Here is a 23,293-nt window from a genome sequence, read left to right on the forward strand (position 1 = left end):
TCAGGCAGCTGAGACATCCCAATTTTTAATTGCCTTTATTTTTTAGTGCTACTGTCTAATTTCAAATTGCACAAATGAAGCTCTTTAATTTTTCTTGTCTGGTTTGAAGTCTTGGTATCTAGATGATAATTTATCAGGAAGTTCTACAGGACACAGAGAACAAGATAACTACCAAAAATCCTGCTACTCATGAAAGTATGAGATAATTTTTCTTTTTAATTGCTTCTCGTACAATTAATCATCCATCTGTCTGTGTTATATTCTTCAACATTATGGCCATGAGTTAAAAAAACTTGCACTGAAGTCGTGGCCAGCTTAGCAGGAGATAAACTGCGCTAAATAAATAAAAATGATGTGTGGTAGTGATTTAGAGGCTGCAGCAAAGCTCATAAGAAAAATGTCAATCTAGACCTTCTTTTACCATATGGGGTCATCTGTCTTGTAACTGAGAACTAAGCAGGACAGTCAAGCTCTCTTCTGAAGACAGTTTTGGTTTTGGTTTGGTTTTTAACAGGATTTTTTTTTCTTCCCACGGTAAACCCTAACCCAAATGGCATTGTATAAACATGCTCCCACTCCTCAACCTGGGGACAACTGATCCCACGAGACATCTGCTTCCTGTCATCCAGAAACCAGATAGGTTGGGAATTCAAAATATACATAGGCTTTGTTAGCAATGCCACTGCATGGATGAGCATTTCGTTTCAGCGAGTGCCCAGGAGGTTTATCATGGTCACCACCGTCCTCCTTGGATATAATTTCTACATAGAAGGCATTTCATTGTGTTACATAGCTATTAATTTTATCTCTCATAAAGAATGAAATTAAGAACATTATTTGGCACCTTGTAACCTTCCTGAATGTCACTTTAAGTCCTTTTGAACAGCACAAATTCATGGCAAGGTTTGTGCATGTGTCTACACTCACTGGTGTGGCAGTGCAGGGTATGAGCCTCGGGCTTGCTCTGCTCTTGGGAAATCAAAACTCTCCTAATTTGTGTAAACATGAGGGAGACATGGCAGATTTGGTGTGTTTTGTGAAACCCTGACTTGTCAAACCTCACCTGGCACATGACATGTATTCTTGCCCCATGCAATTCAAGCAGCCAAGCCTCAGAGGGAGACATCACTGGGTTAAGCACCAAAGTCATAGTGTGACCATCACCATCTATGCTGAGACGTTGTAGGAATGGCTGCCAAAAGGGTAGTATATTATAAAATAGCCTGGACTCAGCAATAAAATGCTCAACTGAGAAATTTGGGAAAACAAAAGATGCCCATCAAGCCCTGTTGTTCGAACAGATCTAATTGTCTGGACTGGTATTGCCCCACTGATGTGATGCAATTCAACTACTCTTAAAATAAAATTAATGTATAAAGATACATATTTCATTTGTACCATAATTTTTCCCCACTCATTTTTAAGCATATCTTAAAAACTACAGTGTATTCTCACCTCAAGTTTTGCTTTTTGTTAAAACAGTTGGAGATTAATCCAGATTAATTCCTTTCATGTGCCTGACTCCACAGGTGTAGAAAACAAAGAGAAAACTGCTGACGGATTCTGAACAGATTTCTTAGGGAAACCTTGCAAATGCAGGTAAGGGAGGGCAAGGGTCTTGATAGTTAAGAATAAAAGGACATGAAAGACATTTATGTTATTACGGGCTGGGATGTCTTGAGCTTCAGCTACAGCTGACACACACCAGCCAGGGAGCTACTGGGCTTGCTCAAACATCTCGTGTGTTCATGGAGCCAGTTCTCTCACTTGCAAGCATCTGAAGCAGAACAGTAATTTGGGAAGACTATGGCAGCTGTTGCTGGAAGAAGTAGTAATTGCTGCCTTGAAGTTCTGGTACAGTAATTAAACTCCCTAAGGAGTCACAAGGTAGCACAGTCTGCAAGAACCAAAGCAGGAAAACTACAGGGATGGGAAAAAACTCATCCTAAGTTTGATGAGAAACTTAAGCAAAGTTTAAGAGCCTAGGGATGAACAGTGAACTAGCTTCTGTTCCTAGAAAGAGGAAAATTTTGTTGTGTTCAGCTTAGTGGCATAAAGAACATAAAAAACTGTTTTGTTGGTAACTCCAGAAACAAAAGAATTACTGGTATTTTTTGTTGAAGTGGTAGACTGAGATGCTTCTTGCAAACATTAATAATCAGTACAAATACCTCAGATTAAAGCAAAGCAGATAATAGGTCCCTCAGGTTTCTCTCTTTTCCTCAGGAAGTCCAAGACATGGTTAGATCTGCTTTTAGATCCTGCAAATGGCCTCCATGGGTGGTACAACAGTTTAAATGCTAGCAATGAATTTAGAAGCCTATAAGGATGGAAAGGACTAACTCCATCCAGGGTGAGAATGGGTTTGGCCAAAAACTTTGGAGTACTTCCATTCTGACATGGTCTCTTTGGAAAAATCTCAGAAATTGTCTGTACACTCCTCACTTCAGCTTATGTCTCCTCTATAACACTAACAACCTTATTATTAATTAAACCTAATAATATATTAACAATTAGTAATTAATACAATAATAATAGAGTAATTAGTCACAATAATATGTCCCATTGTCTTTTGAAAAAGCAGGTCCTTAGGAGTTATTAGTGCAAGAGCTGCTGAGTAAGTCCTGGTCAAGTACAGGGATATGAAGTTCCAACTTCCACTTCTGCAGTTGTATTAAGGTCATTATAAGCAGTTTATATTGGTGCCTCAAGAAGTCACAGGGAGAAATTAATTTCCTAATGTGCTTCTAGCTAGAAAATTGCTATTTTAGTCTTTCTGGTCTTGCTGATATATTCTTCAGGAAAATTGCAAGAAACTACACACAAATAACATCAGCTCTTGAACTTGTATACACAGAGTGAAAGAGATCATCAGGGGAAGCTTGGGAGCTGCAGAGTCACAAGCTGCTGTGATTCAAGCCCAGCTGGCAACAAAGATCCACAGAGCCACTCACTCCTCCCACAGACGGGTGGTGGAGAGAATCAGAAGAATAAAAGTGAGAAAACTCATAGGTTGAGATAAAGACAACAGGTAAAGCAAAATCTGCACATGTTAGCAAAGCAACCCTAAGAACTCATTCACCCTTTCCCAGGAGTGGGCAGGTGTTCAGCCATCTCGGGAAAAGCCAGGCTCCATCGTGTCTAACAGCCACTTGGGAAGGCAAATGCCATCACTCCAAATGTCATTTCCTTCCTTCCTTCTTCCCCCACATCTATATGCTGAGAATGGTGCCATATGTCGTGGAATATCGCTGTGGTCAGTTGGGGTCACCTGTCTTGGCTGTGTCCCCTCCTGAGTCCTTGTGCACCCCCAGCCCTCGTTGCGGTGGGTGGGATGAGAAGCAAAAAGGCCTGGAGGTTGTGTGAGCCCTACTCTGCAGTGACTAAAACATCCCTGAATTACCAACCCTGTATCAGCACCAATCCAAACCACAGTCCCATCCAAACTATGTGAAAAGAATTAACTCTACCCCAGCCAAAACCAGCCCACAGTATTCAACCCAATGGTTTTGATGCTTAGTAGCAACAACTGCTAGAATTTACTCCTTTCAACCTTTTTGGTTTTCTGCTTTTTGCTTTTCAGTTTACTGAAAGCTCAATTGCAAGGGATGCTTGTTCACTAGATTTCTGAAAATCAGAGAATCTGAGGGTTTTTTTCTTAAGTCTGGAGCAAATGCTTTGTTCGAGTGCTCCTCCAAATAGTGACAGCTATTTTTAAATGGTCTAGACTTTTGTTGCAAGAAAGGGTTTTGGAAAATTTTTTGGTTATACAAGAACTGACAGAGAAGGCTGGCTCTTAAAACATACTGCTTACATTATGAAACAGATTTAAACACAATGAGGAAGTGATGAAAGCTGGAACAGTATCCTTATCAACAGGTGGCCCTGGGCACTATTTGCCCTATAAATGAGCAGTGGATTAGAGAAGAGGCCTGCCCTGGGGAAAGACACAAGGCTAATAAAGGAAGGTAATCAATCACAGTATCTGTCAATCTGTCTTCCCTGTAAGTACTCAAAGCATAATAATTTGAAAAGGCATTTAGAAACCTTAATGGGACTTGGACCCTAGCCAATTCCCATAGCTTTTCTGGTAACACCATCACCAGATACATAAATGGGAACTCCTCAGAAGAAAAAAAAAAAACAAAAAACCTCTCACAACCCCAGATAAAATGTTATTTACTGTGATAAAAGTGACTGAAATCTTGTGTACACTTTCCCACCTCAAACTCAAACATTCCTGAGTGAGCACTGGCATGCAGACTTCAGCCACCTGATTACACACACGGCCATTTCTCTCTCAGGGCTCCTGACTCATAAGGGCAATGTGGGGATGACACACAACTGGGAAGTTATCCAAACCGTCCCCATACTTTCCTCACTGTTCCAATGAAAGAACCATCATGCTCCTAACAGGCCACCAATTTCTATAGAAATCTTCCCAGTACAGTCCAGCTTTCAATATTGTTTGGGTGAGCAGCATCCACAGCAATGAATAAGGTGACACTGATGCTAAAGGGCAAAGGGTTAAAAATTAACCTAAAAACAAGCTATTCAGCATAGAAGTGCTTGAACAGTAATCTCTGCTTTGGATTCACTACTTTGCCAGGGAATTTTGTATAGCTTGTCAGCCCAAAAGCGGTGGGGGGTTTGGGCGAGTTGTTTTGTGATTGGCTTTTCCCCACAATGAACCTTGTGGGTTAAGCTCTTCCTCTTACTCTTTAACTCCGTATTTACAGCACTTACTCAGGATGTTTCTTCCCTGTAATTTCTTCTTTACCTGAAGGAATTCAAACTGGTCTTTCCTGCCTCCCAGGCAAAGGTTTTCTGAGCTCAAGCTCTCGGTTCTTCCCATCTAAGCTGTCCATCCTGTTCTGCACGAGCTAGTTTCATATTTATAGAAAACGGAACCAAGACAGATTCTATAGCTAAAGGGGTGGAACAACCACCTGAAAAGACAGGTGTAATTCCAGCCACCTCCAGCTAATGCCTGAATGGTTTAAATATTCACTGGAAACAAGATCTAATCCCAGCTGAATTAATTGAATGCTCATAGACTCTCTCCTGCAGTCCTGCCAATATGCCCAGTTGTGCCAGTAAGATTCCAGCCCTATTGTCTCCTCCCTTCTTCTTCCCCCACATCCCAAATACCCTGGCACATAACTACATACCATGGTACAGTAAATATCTTACTCAACTTTAGGGACACCACCACACCCGATTACAAAATTGCAGAAAATACTGGTTCTCAGAGGCCATCTAGTGGGAAGAGCAGAATACTCCAAGGAAACCATTTCAAACTTTTCCTTCTTAGTAATATAGTCTGCAAGATACACAGGGTTACCTTGCTGATCAGTGGATGTCCTTCCCACACAGCAACAAGAAAGCTGGTTAGGCTCATACACCAGACTCAGCAAGCTGTGAGTATGGTCACAGACTCTTCTCTCTTTAGCATTAATTCTGAAAACTGTAATAGGAGTTCTGTCTGTGCAATGAAAAACCATATTGTACAACACAGAGCAGAGAGGAAGCCTTCTTTAAAACACACTTTTAAACTTGCTGTTAGGTGATTGCTAGACAATTTTGGGTTCCTATAGTTTGCTTCTGGCTGGAGAACATGTGGAAGATACCAGGCATTATATGGAATAGACAGAAGTTTCTTTGCTTACAGCTTTCAGAGTCCGGAAAGCCCTGTTAGTGCTGCAGCCCCTTCCCACTTTCATGGGGGTTTGGCTGCCCGCGCACAAGTGAGCTCTGACACTGCCCCTGGGGTGAGCCCTGCTCTGTGAGAAGGAGCTGTGGGCAACCTTCTTGAAAGCTCCTGCCCCTTGTCTCCGCAGCCACATTTAAGTGCATTTAAGCTCAGGCCCTGGGCATGGGTACCTGTGCTCTGGGCACATCCGTGCCAGATCATGGATCTCACTCATCCTAACCCTGACTTGCTGGCATGACCAAAGCAAACACACATTGTAACCTGTACAGTGCCTTCCTCATTTATGACTATCACAGATGGAAACAAGAAAACAAAGACTGTTGTCGGTGCTTCATCCTTGGTATCTAAAAGATGACAAAAATACAAATCTGCTTGAATGAAAGTTTATTTCATGTATCATAGAAAAATCATGCATATCATCAAGTAAGGCTTTACAACATAAAGGATATAAAGGAAAGATGCATACAAATTCATAATATATAAACTTCTCTCATCATATTACACACAATACTCTTTATAGTTACACATTTAGGAACTAATTACTATATTAGTAATTATAATTGCATTGCAGACATTTCACTTGCAAGATTGATCTCTGGTTTAAGGCTAAAACTTGCCCACCTTACTTAAGCAAATTCTTAGAGCTATTCCAAAGAATGTAGCCTGAACAACAAGTAGAAGACTAGACTTGGTTTCTGAGTATCATAGCTGCTGTATTTACATGCAACACCCTCTTTTTACACTTGGTTTTATTCAGGAGTCAGTTTAATAAAGTTACCTATATTAAAAAGAACCATTTACTAAGTTGGCTGATATGACAAATGTAAAAATACCACATGTTTAAGCTTGCAATTACCTGGAAGTGTTTTTCTGCTAGTCACAGTTAATGTTTCCTCATAGTTTTTTCTAAGTGATGCATTTCACATTCTCTTATGCAGTTGCTTCATGATAAAGAACAAGAGAGTGTTTTACTTGAAAAACCTGAGAAACTTACCAGACTTATTCAGATATGGTACCTGAGAGTATGAGGTTCTACAAAACAGAGCTGAAGTTTATAAACCTGAATTCTTCATAAACTCCAAATCCTTATTAATGTCAACAAGAGTTTGGAAGCTATGCTAGAGAGGAGAATTATATCTGATTGTCTAATCTTAGTTTCTTTTTGGACAACACACAAAACCACTGAACAAAACTTTCACCATGTCTGAAGCAAAGCAGAGAAAAAAATGGTATCACTGTATTGCATGCAACTGCTATTATCACATTATGTCACCTTCAACAGGTTTCTCATATACATTCATCTGCTGTTTAAATTCTAGCTGCACTGAACTTTCAAACAAGACAGGAAGAAACTACCTTGTTTACTAAGTTAATGGGAAACTACCTCTTGGCTTCAAGTGAAAACTGTATCCAGCTACAGGAAAAGTCAGACACTTTAGAGAAAAAATTAGGTTTACATTCCTTTAAATACAAAGGAATGAGTGTCCGCATCTCATACCTGGCTGCTCCTCTAGTTACTCCCAAACAAATTCTTGGAGGATATATAAAACTGAATTGAAAAGAACTGAAAGTGGAATCAGCACTGAACTATGCCCTTCAAACTTATTTTATGTGATATTTGCGATACTGACTGTACACTGCATCCTCATATTTATGAAGGCCTCACAAGGTATAAGGATTCCAAATAATGCTGAATGTACAAGAGAAACAGTTTCACAAATGGGATATAACATGCTTCTTAGGCAAAAATGTCTTTTTGCTATCATGCCTTACTATTTTGGTCAATTTTTGAAATGACAAAGGAATCCCTGTCAAGAAGTTGGCTGCATACACATTATCTATGACAAACCCAAGAGTCTCATTTGCTAAATTGTTTGAAAAGGACAGGATTTTACTACACAATGTATCTAAGTGTCTAATGCTATCATAGTCCACAGCATTTTACAAAGATCACGTCTCATATTTTAAAAATATATGAAAACTTTTCCTTGTACCAAAGGTGATTACTTCAAAGTTTATAAGCATAATCAAGTCATCTGTCCTGGAAGAAAAATACATTTTTCTGTAGCTTGCCTTCAAGTGTGATCCAAGATGATTATTATGTTATTGAACATAAATTTATATATTAATGTTTCAATGGTGCAGAAGATACACAGAATAAATCATTGTAAAGGAAAACTGTTCCAGCTTTCTGTCACTGTATCAGCTTAATTATACAATGCTGGCAAATAATTCCATTTATAAATAACAACACTGCACCTTTGACAAGATACTCAATCAAAAAAATAGGTTTGCTGAAATGCAGAAAATGTTCCTGTATAAACTGGATTATAATTATAGATCAATTCTTTTGCTTCCTCATCTTCACTGGAGAAATGGTGCAGGCTCTTCCGGGCTGTAAAATATTGTAAAAGTACAGATAATTTTAATGTCATCCTCCTCGACAGTATTTATCTTGGTAAAGTAAGTTATTTTGTGTAGCACAACAAAATGGAATTACAGTAGCTTGTATGTGAAGAACTGGGAAGATGCATCTTCAGAAAGCTGGTTACAGCATATATTATTACTGGAGAGGGAGAATTTAAAGCCAAGACTGTATGAAGTAGTTATCCATGAGATACTGGCAGTATCTACCAGAAATACCAGTACTTTTAACTCTGAAAGAAATGCATCAGAGTATCAGCCTACTGAAAGCTGCATGGACTGTGCTGGTGAGGACAATAAAATTGAATCCTCCTCTGGTTTATCATGTTGGCAACTCAACACAAGTTAAAATTAATGATGGATGGATGGATACAAAAATGGTATTTCAGTGGAATGGCTTAATTACTAAGTGATCACACATGAGTATATTTTTACATGACTATATTTTTCATCTTGTGGTTTACTCTCAAAGTTAGGGAAGATATTCTGCCTTACATTAGCTAAAAATGTGAATTACTCATTGCAAAGTTATGATATGAAGTACTCAGTAGGAGCAGCTTATTCTTCAGTAACTCCCCAAAAGACTGGGGAGGCAGTGAAGAATAATTTAGGATTTTGTAGATGAGATCGGGGTAGACACCGCAGGCTGAAAAAAGTTTGCTCTACCGGAATTGTAGGTCTGTAGATCCCAAAGCTAGTGACACATCTGTGTGGCACTCTGCACAAGCTCCTTGTATGTGTACACACACACAGAACTCATATGCAATATGTCTCAACAGCATTCACATGCAGACTTGGCACTTGCTTTGTCCCACCTAACTTGGATAATGGCCTGAGCAAGCTTACTTCTGTTGGGAATACAGTCTGCAGACAGATACTAGAGAAAGTAGCAAACAAAGCCAGAAAACACACTGCGTTCTAGTATTAGACTACAAAATTAAAACCAGACTCATACTGTATTTTCTCCTATTTTCGCCTTAATTTTTGTCATAGTCCACCATTTAATAGATCACAGGGACACATTCCACTGGACTAGGCTGCTCAGAGGCCCAGTTCTGCGTGGCTGTAAGTTCTCTATCAAAAAGGTTTTGCTACATTTTCACAAAGAGGAGTAGGACTACTTCATGCGAAAAAGCACCTTGAATTTGTATGAAATGCAACTTTTACTTCTACACTCTCACTGACCAGCACAAACTGCACTTCTTTACATCACTGTCTACTTTCTTCATTAAGTTGACTCTTTTGATTAGAGATCAAGTCTAGAGACCAACCTCAACCAGCTTAATCATTATGTTCTTCATAGGCCCCATCAAGGAAGCAAGACAATTTCATAAAATAGTCCAGCAGAAGGGTTTGGTAGGGATAAATAAAGGAATAAAGTCTGATTCCTTCAAATACTCCTCTATTCATGTCCTGCTTATTTATAGCAAATAGACCAGTAGTGTCATAAACTATCAAAATGTTATCCATTAGTTACTTCCAGATTCCTAGGGTATAAACAAAAAAACAAAATTAGCAGCTCTGTAAAATTCAAAAACTTCTTGTGCTGTCTATAGTATGCAACTGTAGGGCACGGTATTGCACCCCTCTGACACATCCATACTGCCCAAGCCATATTTATAACCCCCGGTGCATGCATTTTGCAAGCAAAATTGGGAACACATGGAATGACTGGAAGCCAGTTTGGAACTGAAGAAGCCCCTGCAATTATGAATGGAGTACTTTTTTTCTTTTATTGGCTTTGTGCAAGAGAGGCCAAAATGTTACAGGGATATTTTGAAATGGTAGAAAGTCACAGAACAATGCTTTAGAGCCAGCCTAGTGAAAACAGTTTGTGGAATGCTTCGCCTTTTGATGTTACTTTCACTAAGCCATCTATTTCTAGTATCCTTTGGTGTTTTATAAGCCTGTAAAGCTTCTCAGAAAGCACTATGAGGTACTGAACTTTGACAGCTGAAAACGTTTTCAAAGTTTTTCAAGTAATGCTTCACTCAAACCCCCAACATTTATAGATAACAAACTTTTTACCTTCATTAACGAAGAAATCAGCCATATAATATGCTGCTCTTACAGCAGATGGTGAATGTGGAATGCCTGGAGAATCCTTCCACTCAAAAGGATTTTTCTCTGGATGCCACTGCATGCCATAAATTGGATATTTGTATGCTACAACAAAACACAAGGCGTGTAAAGTTGTATGCCTTAAGAATTATGTGCTTAATCTTACTGCTACAAATATACCTCACTTATCAACAGTTTCACAAAAGCGTGAACAGTGAGTTGAAACACTGTTAAAGTCAGAGTGGAACTGAAGGAAAATAAATGGATATTGTAAAAGAAGGGTCTCATTACATGCAAGAAAATATCAGTACATCATTTTCTTGATTATTCATTTCAGAATTAATGTATATACACACTAAAAAATAACGTTTCAAGTGCATCAGTCTCAAAGCTTCCTATCTGCTGCCAGCATCACTCAGCATTCACAGCCATACAGGATGCCAGTTCCATGGGAGAGATCCAAGTCTTAGTATCACCCTGAAGGACCCATCGATCCAGGGGCAGCTCCCATCTGCTCCAGCTAGGCCTGATACATTTTGGGGGAGTCAGTCCTTAGCTCTCTTCCAGGGAACATCGGCACAGCAGCTGATGACTGCTCTGTGATAAACCGCTTGCAGGCACGGGTGATGCCTGTCATTAGCCCAATCAGGTTTGCTGATCAAAGTGCTATTCTTCTCTTTTGGAGGACAGCCAGGATGCCACACAGAAGAATCCCATTGGTGACAGCTGGGCCTTACAGTAGGGCTGCTAGTGGTGCACTGATCAAGATAAAACACTCCCTGGAGAGCTAACTTGTTTCCTGAGCTGAGCAAGCCCAGTTTGAAACAGACAAAACAAGTCACGCAAAAGGCTTTTGGAGGAGGGCAATTACCAGCATTGCCACTAAGGTAATGAGGGATATTGCTGTTCCCTCAGCAGCCTGGATTGTTCTTCCCATACAGCAAACACAGAAAGCACCAGCCTAAGCAGACAGCTGGGAAGCAAGGTTTGACAGAGGCACACTGCACTGCACAGGGATTCAACTACCGCAGCAGAAGTGCTGTGCAGTTCACACCACAGCACTCAAATATGCCAGTGCTAAAGTGTAACAGCTTATCTAGAAGGGAAACAGCAGGTGGGAGGAGTAATGAGGCTCACAGTACTCAAAAGATAAAATACCCCCGCAAACAGAAATGCTCCTCACAGCCAGAGCACTGACAGGGCTGATGCTTACCCTGCTATTCTAACAACTTGCAATACAAATTCACATCGGTGCCACAACACCTCTAAAAAACTACCTTGTAACAGTCACAGTTTCCAAAGGAAATTAACTTCCTTACCTTCCATGGTAGATATAAATTCCACTTCATCATCAGTGTTAGTAGTCAGAACTCTATAGAAAGTACGAAGCTCTTCATTATTTGTGAAATTCTGTGATAAGAGAGGAGGAAGAGGGAAAAGGTGTTATTTGCTTATTTATTTCTAGTTTTAACTAAAAAAAAAAGTTTGTATGCAGAAAAAAAAAAAAGATCAAATACCTCCAAGGAGAGGCTCCACACATGAAAGTTTGATGTCAATGGCTCAGTAGCAAGCGCATGTAATACATCATCAGGGAAATTCCTGAACATTTTACTGTCTTTTGCAGCTATTAGAAAGAAAAAAAATTGTATTTTCCATTACCCAAGCCGGTCTCAGATGGATTTAAACTGACAGAAGACAATTAATAAAATGCTGCGCTAAAGTAAACTTTTTTGGCAGTAAATCTTTATTACTTTAGAATATCCTGCAAGAAATATCAGTGAATTAACTACAACAGATTTCCAATATGCTGTTACCACTGAGTACCAGTATTTTCCAGAGAGGATGCAGCTTTGCTACCTAAGTTCTCACTAAAATAAGCATCATTCTTTGACATTCATTTCAGTGGCCCTTCCACTCACAATGAGCACAAGTGACAGAATTTGTGAATGCTCCACAGTCTGCAGATGGATTATTCACAAAGGGTAAAAATATCAACAGAGGCCCCATTTTACCAGTGCTGCTGAGTGCCACAGCTCTACCTTAAGGGATCTCTCTGATTTCAATACTGTTCAAATGGGACAGTAATGGTACTATTCATCATTAGGAAAATGTGATTTGAAAAATGTAAGATCACCTGCTCTCCAAGTTTGAAAGGTTTTGAACCTGTGAATTTTGTTCAACTGGGTCACAGAAAACGACCCTAAGCAGACATTACTCTGTAGGTCTGAATTTTCAAATGAGTCAAAGAGCCACAACTGTGGTTTTTGCTGACTGCTCTTTGTTTCAAATGGCTTGTGCTCACTTCTCTGCTTTAGAAGTGACAGTTGCACTGACTTTACAAAAACAGTCAAGGCAATTTAATTACAAAGAATTTAGCAGAAGATAATAATCAGAAACCTCCCAAACATCCACCCCACAATATTTATCCTTAACAAAACCCAACACCTCTTAGCAAGACTCAGACACGAGATGTAATAAATTTTTCACCTGAGGTAAAGTTCAGAGGGAGTGAAAAACCATTTGTCTTGGTATGAACAAGTAAAACTTCACCACTTGTGAGATATGTAAGCTCTTCGTGTCCAAGACATGTTCCCCATATTGGGAAATAATCTCCTTTATCATTAGCCTACAAAATAAAAGCAACAACATAAGGGAACAGTAATAAAAATTTACAGAAAAGAGACTGACAAGAGCTTCCTACTCTTTTCACTTTCTCTTCTCTAGGTGAGAAGTATAACTACTACAGTAGTGTGAATTGCTACCACAGAAATTTTAACAGTTCAATTGCAGTTGAAATAAGCACAGACTCCCTTAGAGTTTCTCCTAGAATATGAAGACTAAACGATATATGTTTGTGTTGAAGCAGCAAACTGAGCCTAATGTGGATACTGATTTGACTGTTCTACAAGTAATGTTGAGAGCAGCCTAAACAGAAACCACAAAATGGCAACATTTCAATCAAAAAAAAGCAATCATTAGAAGGGACACAGAAGAGTCTGTCACCATTTTGAGGGAAAGCCTACCTATTATAATTCATACTTTTCTATGAAGCACACTGATCACATAGCAAGGGACTTTTGCAATGTCTGTGCCCACAGAACTGTATTAAGAAAACATGAATCCTACTACTAGCACAGCTACGGTCTTACGTGACATACTTAAATGATTGTTTAACTAGCAGGTTTGGACCTGTGTTCCAAAAAGACAAAATGTGCATTTAAGCAACATTAAAAAGTGGCAGTCATTTTCAAAAGAATAAAAACTGGCAGGTCAGTGTGAAAACAATATAAAAAAAAAAGCAAAAAGGAGAAAAAGAAAGCAAAAAACCAAGAACCTAACTAGCTTCTTGTGACCTAATTAAGCATGGTGTATACAGGCATTGGAAATCTGCATTTTTAAGTGGTTTGTACCTGATCATAAGCACATGTAGGAGACTGGGATGTTTCAGAACTCCTGTTTTTGTGGAACCTGACTGGTTTTTTCCTAACTTGTTTCTAAACATTTTTAAGTTATGCAGACCACAACACACACACACACCACCCCTGAAGAGCTGCTGCTCAAAGCCATTTTTGAGAAAGCTGACATGACAGGCTCAGAATAAAAATGTTCCCCTACTGCATTACTGACAGTATGGTAATAAAAGCCCACAGAACTACTTCTCCTCAGAGCAAAGCAAGGAAGATGTAAAGAAAGAAGGCTGATAGGGCTGCAGAGTCTTCATGACCACCCGTCATGTACAACGAGGCACGGGACTTACATGAAAGACACACAGTGGAGTTGCAAGTGAGGACTAAAACTACTGAAGGCAAAAAATAAACTACAGTTTAAAACCAATGGCAATTGAAACTAAGATTTTGTGCCCCTTCCCCCTTTTTTAAAATAAACTAGAGCCTGGAGGCTAAGCATGTATTAAACAACACTCAAGACATCACATTTTAAAAACTAATTTAAGAGCCAGAAAACAGTATTTAATTTAGATTTTTGCCTAGCTAGTAAAATTCTACTGACTTGAATGGGGATTAGCATCTCACACCCTCTATTCAAAATAAAGCAGAGACAGATCAAAGTAATTTCTCATTGTGAACATTTGCAAATGAGAAGGACCCTTCATATGGGTTAGAAAAAGATAAAATTCAGTCATTCTGTACTTGTAAAGATACTCTTGACTATTGTAGCTTACGTTACATAAGTAAAGCTAGCAATATTTTATAGCACTATTAAGATTTGAAAGATGAAACTCAAAACACAAAATTATCACAAACAGCAAGGAAAAGCCCTGCCTTGATGAACTGAATATTATTTTCTGTCCTTCACTCACTGGCTGTACACATATCAGCTAATAAACCTGTCTCTCTGATCATAAAGTGACATAGGCAATTCAGTTAATCATTGTGAAACGTCAACATAATTTCATAATCGTACAAGAAACCACAAGAAACCCTCGCCCTAGTACTGGATACCAAGACAGAGGCTGCAGTTAACACAGTGAGCAGTTCCAAAGAGACAAATGAAATTGTCCCACATAAAAGTGAGACGCTCTTTGCAAGACACACTGAAAATAAAGACAGACAAAAGCATAGAAACATTGGTGCCACAGGGACTGAAGAGTAAAGGGAGCTCTATTACTGAATTGCAGCAGCTGACTGGTCCTGTGAATGCCAATGCCTGCACTTTCCTTGCCTGCTGTTGGAAAGTCAGCAGCAAAGGTGGAAGAGCAATTCCTCACTGGCAAGTTCACATAGACCTATAAAGTCTCAGGTACAGCAAATAAACAATACTGTTCTCACCTGAAGAACTTTGGAGTTTAAGACCATAACGCAACATATAACAGGAGTAGGTGTCACAAGCCTGAATCTTAAGCTATTAATGCAGAAGCTTTATGCAGAAGCAAGAAATAAGCTACCTATTTTCAGGCCTAGAGTTAACATACTGAATGACAGTGCAAAACTATGAAAAATATGAACCTGGTGATTTTGATCTCTGAACAGTGATAATAACAAGAACCAACTGCTCCTTAGTAATTACCTCCAAGGCCTTGTGGTAAAATATCTTAGCAACCCTTGAATACTCTGAAGTCCTAAGATCCACACCACCTCCTGGAAAAAGTACCCTGAAAGGCAACATCCAAGAATATGATTAGCAACAGTGATCAACTCAAAACTTGGACAACGTACACAGAGAAATGTCTGATAGCAGTTTTAAGGGTATGATTCAGGTCTAGGTTTTAGAAATCTACAGACAGGCATCCCATTATGGACAACACAGATCTAGTCAGGAAAGACACTGGAGATTCAAATAGGTTTTCAGGACCAGCCACCTGAGTGGCGGGTAGGTGGGACAGCCCTGTCGGCTCCACTGGCTGTACTGACTAGCATTCCATTAATTATGTGACTTTGGACAGCTAGAGCACATGCAGACAGTTTAGTTTAGGTGTTTCAGTCTTTAATTTAATCTTAGTGTTCTTCTACTGAAGAATGGTTACTCTATCACAAAGTATAGATCAAGCCTCACAAAACATATGGAAGAAGAAAGTGAACAGAAAATACATAAAACACTAAAACACACAGACTTCAGCTGGTATACAAAATGGTTGCAAGCCACGACTCTCTGAGTTCCTATCCTGCCCCTCAGCTGGCTCTCACTATCACTTTAAAATTCCAGCCCAAATCTCAATTCATCCTGCTCAGTTTCAGGAAAGTAGAATTGTGGCCCTGACACAGCGACCTTCTTATTGGAGACAACACAGATCAAAAAGTTCCTATCAAAAAAGGAGGAAAAGTACATTTGACCGTTACCTTTGGTCACACAGGATCCCAGAGAGCTAAGGAAGACAAAGCAATCTCGGGGACAATTTCACAGAAATAGTGCAAAAGCTTTTTCCCCCCCCAAAATACAATCAGGAATGGCAATTCCCTGTGTGGCTCCACAAACCCAAACAAACACCACAGAAGAGAAAGATTCAGTACAGTCTAGCAGAGAACTTACATGGACACATGATGACATGTAAAATAATCAAGTACTATCAGAAAGAGTAACATGAAATAAAGGAAGCCTCTTCTGGCTGTAACTGGAACAGTGCCTGCAGAACCAACAGAACTGGATGTGTGAGCATTCCCCAACCCACTGCTGCAGAACCTCAACTAGATTTACTCAAGTCACATCCATTAGGTGTTGATTTGTTACCGAAATAGGTGTAGGATTTCCTCTATATTTCTGTGCTCTGGAAATGGCAATCTGTATCAGTGAGATACTAAAAAGCAGTTAGAAACAACTAACATCCCACATGATCCCAAGCGTTTGCAGAGAAAATGTGTATTTAAACCCCTGTGACCAGGTTTTTTTTTTAAGTGAATAATGTACAGGATCATCTAAAAGCCATCAAGTATTTAGTGGAAAAGTAGTATTCACAAAAATACAAAAAACTTTACTTCCCAGTATCAACATTGAAAATTAATACAGCTAAAGGTATTTTCAAAATAGGCCAGATTGATTTCTTCAGAGATCTAATTAGACAAATAAGGTGATCTTTACCTGGAAGTGGTAGAAAATTCACTTCACCTGTTCAAACCAAAACCTGGATGATACTAATTCGGAAAAATGATTGTCATTTTTGCTAAAGCAAAAAGGAAACAACCCATTAAGTAGCAATGATAATGGCTTGACATTGTCATAAGCAGATTGAAATGCAACTAGGTGTATTCCAGTATCTCTAACTGGTTAGAGCTGGTTAGATCATTTCTATTGGACATTTCAATGGCTACCTCAGGAGTACATTCATAAAATTATGTCTTTACTATAGCAAATTCCATTATTTTAAGGCGGCAGCATTTAATAGTAAGTAATTTCCAGCTTCGAAGAACAATATGAAAGATCAATGTATCTCTTTCTTATTCTGAATTTCCACAGAATAAAAGTCATGCCCTCCAGAGATCTTTTTTGTTATTTAAACACTTTGTTATTTAAACACAATTTTATTGTGGAAGCCAACAGGTGATGGTAGAGGGCCACAAGAGGAAAATCAGACCATCCTTACTCACCTACATAACACAAACTCAACTGACTTCTGACTGCAAGGACAGAAGGACAAAGGAAATGGATCTACTTTCCAAACACTCTTCTGGATTGACGTAGGTGGTGAGGTAGAAACAATGAGAGACCCCATTGGTGGAAGCCCTTCTGGCAACCAAAGAGAAGCTGGTAGCCATGAGAAAGGAATGAAATGATTCATTTTGTCTCCAACAGCACACAGCAGAGAAAGCATCACTGTCTTATATTCACTTATAGCGCAAGACTGCAAAGACCCACGTCTTAGTGTCCAAGGGCATCTTGATGTACATAGGAGTACACTGCACTCCCCAGACAGCCAAAGGTCTAAATATTCAAGGTCTACACATGCAGATTAACATTCTAGTATATGCATAAGCTTAACAAATGTATTAATGGTTTAAGATGCTCATCTCATGACTACAAGTAGACCAATCACATGCTCTGGCCTCACACAAAATCAGCTGTGAAGTGTAGCATCAGCTGATTTTACTCTTCTAAAGTGCACTTCTAGCACACTGCAAAAAAACCACAAAAAGTTTTGACTTTTCTTAGTCCACAATAAAAACTGTTAGGCAAGATCACATCCCACATTTGAAATGTAGGAAGAACATGGGGATGGCAGTTGCTACAGATCCCCTGAAAAGCCAGGAAGTTTGTCTAACAAAGACCTAAGCCACAGATCACAACAGGCAAGACAGACCATTCAAGTAGCAAGAGAGAGAGCACACATGGAGAAAAGAGTAGAAGACACTGGAAATCAGAAACTTTTATAATAGAGGAGATATGGAAAGGACTGAAAGAGGGAAGAAAGGGTAGAAACAGGGGTGAAATACCAAGCAAGTGCTATTAAACATCAAAATGAACGTGACAGCTCAAATGAGGAAGACAGAAAAATTAACAAAGAAGAAGTAGAGTATTTCACTTGCAAAATTGCTCTTAACTATAATGCCACTTCTCCCTGCCTGCAGACAAGCACAAGGGAATGCCAAGATGAGCCTTGGCACTGTTGCAGATTATCTGACGTGTTCCTCAAGGAAGGAAACGCAGAACACCAGTAGTGGATGAAACAATGCATTCTGTGTTTTAGAACATATTTTCATGTCTGCAGTGCCCAGCGCAACGTCTCAAAAGAGCAGGAAGACAATGTCCATGGGAACACAGCAGAGCTCAAAACCAGAACTATCATGTCTTTCAACAGAAAGCTGAAAGTGATCAAAACTTACCCATTAATAGAGTGGAATATTTTATCATATTCTTCATCTGTAAGATTTAATCTGAAACACCAAAAAATAATTACAGAATACATACAAAATACATGTATTTAACCATAAAAATATAATCTCTACTGAACGGAAATGTCTGTCACAGAAAATATGCAGAAGGCTTGCTTTAAATAGAGTAAAATAGACACAAATCAAATGAAACATTTCACCTGAAATAGCTCAATCCACAAGATTGAAAACAGGGCCCTGTCAGGTACAGCTCCTGATGAGGTACTCTGAGACCCTTCTGCAGACACTTGAAAAATTTACCATTTACATGAATGGCATGGTTATTATTTCCTGCAGACCGGAAACTCCGGTTTCCAACTGACTCCAAGAAGGGCACAGCTGCCAACAGTGGGTCACACCCATGCACCCCCAGCCTCCTTGCCAGTGTGGCAGCACGAAAAGCAGAAAAGGTCTTGGCTCTGTTGTAAGCCCTGCTCAGCAATAACAAAAACATCTCTATATTATCAACCCTGTGTTCAGCACAAATCCAAAACACACCCCCACACCAATTACTGTGAAGAAAATTAACTCTACCCCAGCCAAAACCAGCACAGATGGCTGCACTTCTGCAGAACTGATATGCTGGGTGTCAGTGAAAGTGTTCAGCTTTGCTGCAAGTAACTTAACTGCCAGAATTAGAAGCATCCATTCATTGGTGAAGCTTCTGGTCAACAAACATTCTGAAAGCTCCAGCAGCTACGTGAGGAATGCTGGCTTCTAATTCGGGCACTTAAGTAGTGCTCTTATTGGACTGTGTAGATACATCCTATTTTATTTTTCTGCAGCTGTATTAGTATTGTTTTTAAGTACTGAAATTTATAATTTTATCATCTGGTTTCAGTGCTCTTAAAATTTTATAGCTAAGCATTGGCACGAAGTACTGTCAGCTGTTACTTTGCTACTTTTTACCAAACAACCAAAATACAAGGAATTAGTGACCAATAGTTTGAACAGAACTGGACTTTGGTTTCTGAAAGGAGTACTGACAGCCTTCCTTGATTCCTTGAATTCCAGGGCTACAAAATGTGAAAAAAAAGATATAGCTATCTATGTATCTAGGTATCTATGCGTGTTTGTGGGGCACTACACAGTAGACAGAATATAGCTAACTTCAAAAACCATGCATGCAAACTATAGAAGGCAATTTTACTGGTAAAAGAAATTAGTACTTTTCAAAGAAAGACTATTTTTTAACATAAGAAGAAGCATTAAAAAGTACATGTTCCACTCTGCTTTTATTCTGATTTCTGAAACTCTCTGAAAATTGTGGCATTTTCAAATGGTTTTTGAGGAACAATAAAGACTCATAAAAGCAGTACAACTGCTTTCTGTGCCTCTAAAATGGCACAAACCTTACATAATGCAATTATTATCCATTCTTAAGGATATAAAAAATGTACCTTATTGGGACAGCTCGAGCACCGGCAGATTCCACAAACTTCACATATGAAGCTGCAATATAAGATCTTCCATACCTCTGGTACTCATCAAAGTGACATTCCTGTGACAATATCCCTGAAGGGCCCAAGGAAGAAAATTAGCACTATACAAATGGCAAATGCTACACACTGAAAGAAAAATCACAAAATCACTTAATCAATTAGTTTGGAAAAGACCTCTGAGATCATCGAATCCAACCTATGACTGAACACAGGTCAACTAGACCATGAAACAAGTGCCACGTCCAGTCTTTCCTTAAACACCTCCAAGGACAGTGACTCCACCACTTCCCCTGGGCAGTCCATTACAGTATGTAATCACCCTTCCAATAAGGAAGTTCTTCCTATGTCTAACCTAAACCTCTCCTAGGTAGCTTAAGACTCTGTCCTCTTGTCCTATTGCTAGCTGCCAAGAAGAGAGCGACCCCAACCTGGCTACAACCTCCTTTCAAGCAATTGTAAAGAACAGTAAGGTCACCCCCGAGCCTTCCATTCTCCAGCCCAAACCACCCCAGGCTCCTCAGCTGCTCCTTCTAAGACTTGTGCTCTCATTAATTAATTAATTGATTAACCCCCCATTTCCCATATACCAGCTTGCAGCGATACATCTACTGCCTAGAGGAACCGCAGGCACCGAGACAACGGGGCATCAATTACGGTGCTCCGTCACAAGGTACCACATAAACACACATTACCTGACTAAGAGCCGGCTTCCCTGCTATGACTGCTCAGCACTGTGACTTCTCTCAAACCAGACTGATTTTTAGCGAAAGGACGTAGAGCGTAACGCTGCTTTCAACAGCTCTAGGCAAACCTACGCTCCGGGAGACGCTTCCGTCCCCCCGCCCGGCCAAGGCAGGGTGCGAGGCCCCGCGGCCCCTTACCGATGATGGGTCTGTCATTGCGCTCCGCCGCGAGGTCGCGCCGCGCCAGCGAGGCGGGGGAGCCGCAGCGCAGCAGCACCAGGAGGAGCGCGGCGGCCGCGATGGGACGGAGCCCTGCCAGGCGCCCCATGGCCACCGCCGGGCACAGCTACGGGCTCCCGGCTCGGTGCACGGCTCGGCACGGCGCGGAGCACGGCCCGGCTGCCGGCTCGGCTCGGCTCGGCACCCGGCCCTGCGCACGCAGCTCCAGGCCCGCCCGCAGCGCAGCTCGCTGGGAAATGCAGTCCCGGCCCGCTGCCCCGCCCGCGGGCTGAGCCCGGCCCGAGCACACCCCCCGCTACCGCCCGCGGCCTCGTCCTTCTCTGGGAGAGGGGTGCTGGTGTCGCCGAACGGTGACAGAAGAGGCTGGTTCAACCAGAAAGGGTTTATTAATTAAAACGGTATTAATACATTTAAAAAAGAGAGAAAAAAAATTAAAAAACATTGTGCATTACATCGTGCTTACAGTCAGTAGTAATCTATATTTGCACCGTTTAACAGGAACATTATTTTTTTTTAGAGGCACTCCCGATGTTTATAAAGAATAATGCACTTAGGGATCTGTGTTTTGTTGACTGCTGCTCGAAGCTGCAACACCACCACGCGCCATACCAATATCTCTACCATTCATTATGTAAATTACCTTGTGTCCGTATTTTTAGCAGCAGTTGCAATTAAGAGTTCCCACCTCTTATATAATATATAAACATTAAAAAATAATTAACAGTTCAGGAAAAAATAACTGCACTCTATGCTCTAACTGCTGTGTTATGCAAACATGCTACCACTTAATAACAGACCAGGGTATTTTTGAAGATATTTAGGACTTTATATTCATAGAGCTGGATGAGTCCAAATAAAGATTTAAAAAAAACCTAGCTACATATGCATGTGCTTATACATATACATATGCAATCAAATGAGGTTTCTGCTACATAAACCAGCAGTGATCAGAAATTGGTTTCATAGGAAAAGTTTAAATTTTCTTGTTCACTGAAACATGGTTCATTCCTTTGTGCAGTTTACATTCATGGATGAAAATTGAAGGGCTGTAATATTAAGACAATAGCTTCGGTTCTCCAGCTGGTAAATGACTTGGAACTTGAGTTACACACTTGAACAATTGCCAGATACCTGACTACTTAGTCTATTTTCTTATAAAGAAGAATTTGCAGTTCATTGAACTCCTCTATTTAAGGAGCTTTTGTATCACAAAATAGTTCAATCTGAGAAAAAGAAATATATATGAAATACATTTTCATAGAATCATATATCTGAAAAGGGTTTATTTAAATTTAAGCCCCATATCAAAAATATTCTGAAAGAGAAAAATGAAAAATGCACTTGAGGAAATTTGGGAATTGGAAGAAAAAAAATTAAGAGGTTTTTGTCAGTTTTGAAAGAATTTCTGGCATCGATCTTACCACAGCAGAAGAAACTACAACCAACAAGTACTCTAATGGGTCTTTCACAGATGTTCCTCTTGCTAATAAGGAATAGTTTCCAATGACTCTTGCAATAATGCCTTATTAATCATAATCTAAAGTAAGACATATCGAATATAAAAAGATAGTTTAATTTCTCTCCCCTAAGCCTATATACCATCCCAATGTCCTAAAGATTACAAAATAACTGAAGTTGTCATTTCTAGCTAACTGTGATAAAAGCATTTGTTATGGATTTATTTATATGGAAATTCATATGGAATGCTTAAATTTATAGTGCTTATGCAAAAACAAAACAGAGTTAAGAACTGGGTAAATGAACTCTGGCAGTTGGTATACTTACAAAGATTTTAGGAAAAAGCTGAGAAAAGTAAAATAATGGTCAAGATTACTAAATACAGGGGATTGCAGGATGATACTGCCACATACCAGTGTTCATATGTCAATAATGCCCCTTCAAAACAAAACAAAAACCTGTTTTCAGTAAGTATGGAGATTTTTTTTTTATTACCCCTATAGTAATGAAGAAGCAGTCTAAATGGAAATTAAAAGTAATTTCTTCCAGTGCTCAACAGCACATAGACTGACAAGTTGTCAATTACTGTTCTGAAAATAAAATGAAGATACCAAGCATCTCCTATGCTGAGGTCCAAAGTGACCTCCAAGCACCCTTAAACAACAGATATTTCTAAAGTTCAGATCCATAAAGGATAACCTACTTTACCCTCTGAAACAGATAATGCAAACAGCTGAAAGCTTTTGACCTCTCTAGTCCTCTACACTAGGGATTAAAGTTGATAATAATCTGAGTTTCTTATAGTTGTCCATAGACAGTATCACTTTGAAGAAAGAAAATAAGAATTTTCAAGGTTGTTTTGACTCTCTTACCAGTTCCTCCCTCAGATTCACACTGTCCTTTGAATACGTATAGTGTTTTCTCTATAGAACTTGAAGATTATTCTGTTAATTA

At 39.6% G+C, this 23,293-nt stretch overlaps 1 protein-coding gene across 1 annotated transcript; it reads right to left on the bottom strand.

Moving 5' to 3' along the window:
* Nucleotides 1-6,080: 6,080 nt before the first annotated feature.
* Nucleotides 6,081-21,084, bottom strand: GGH (gamma-glutamyl hydrolase). Its single transcript, XM_039548860.1, has 9 exons — nucleotides 20,840-21,084; nucleotides 19,917-20,031; nucleotides 18,469-18,519; nucleotides 15,224-15,308; nucleotides 12,686-12,824; nucleotides 11,716-11,822; nucleotides 11,518-11,608; nucleotides 10,166-10,303; nucleotides 6,081-8,108 (listed from the first exon to the last, which is right to left on the bottom strand). Exons 1-9 carry the CDS (start codon nucleotides 20,967-20,969, stop codon nucleotides 7,987-7,989), a joined length of 978 nt encoding a protein of 325 aa, XP_039404794.1. The 5' UTR covers nucleotides 20,970-21,084; the 3' UTR covers nucleotides 6,081-7,986.
* Between the last annotated feature and the right edge of the window lie 2,209 nt (nucleotides 21,085-23,293).

The sequence above is a fragment of the Corvus cornix genome, chromosome 2 (genome assembly GCF_000738735.6).
Source record: "Corvus cornix cornix isolate S_Up_H32 chromosome 2, ASM73873v5, whole genome shotgun sequence".
Lineage (NCBI taxonomy): Eukaryota > Metazoa > Chordata > Aves > Passeriformes > Corvidae > Corvus > Corvus cornix.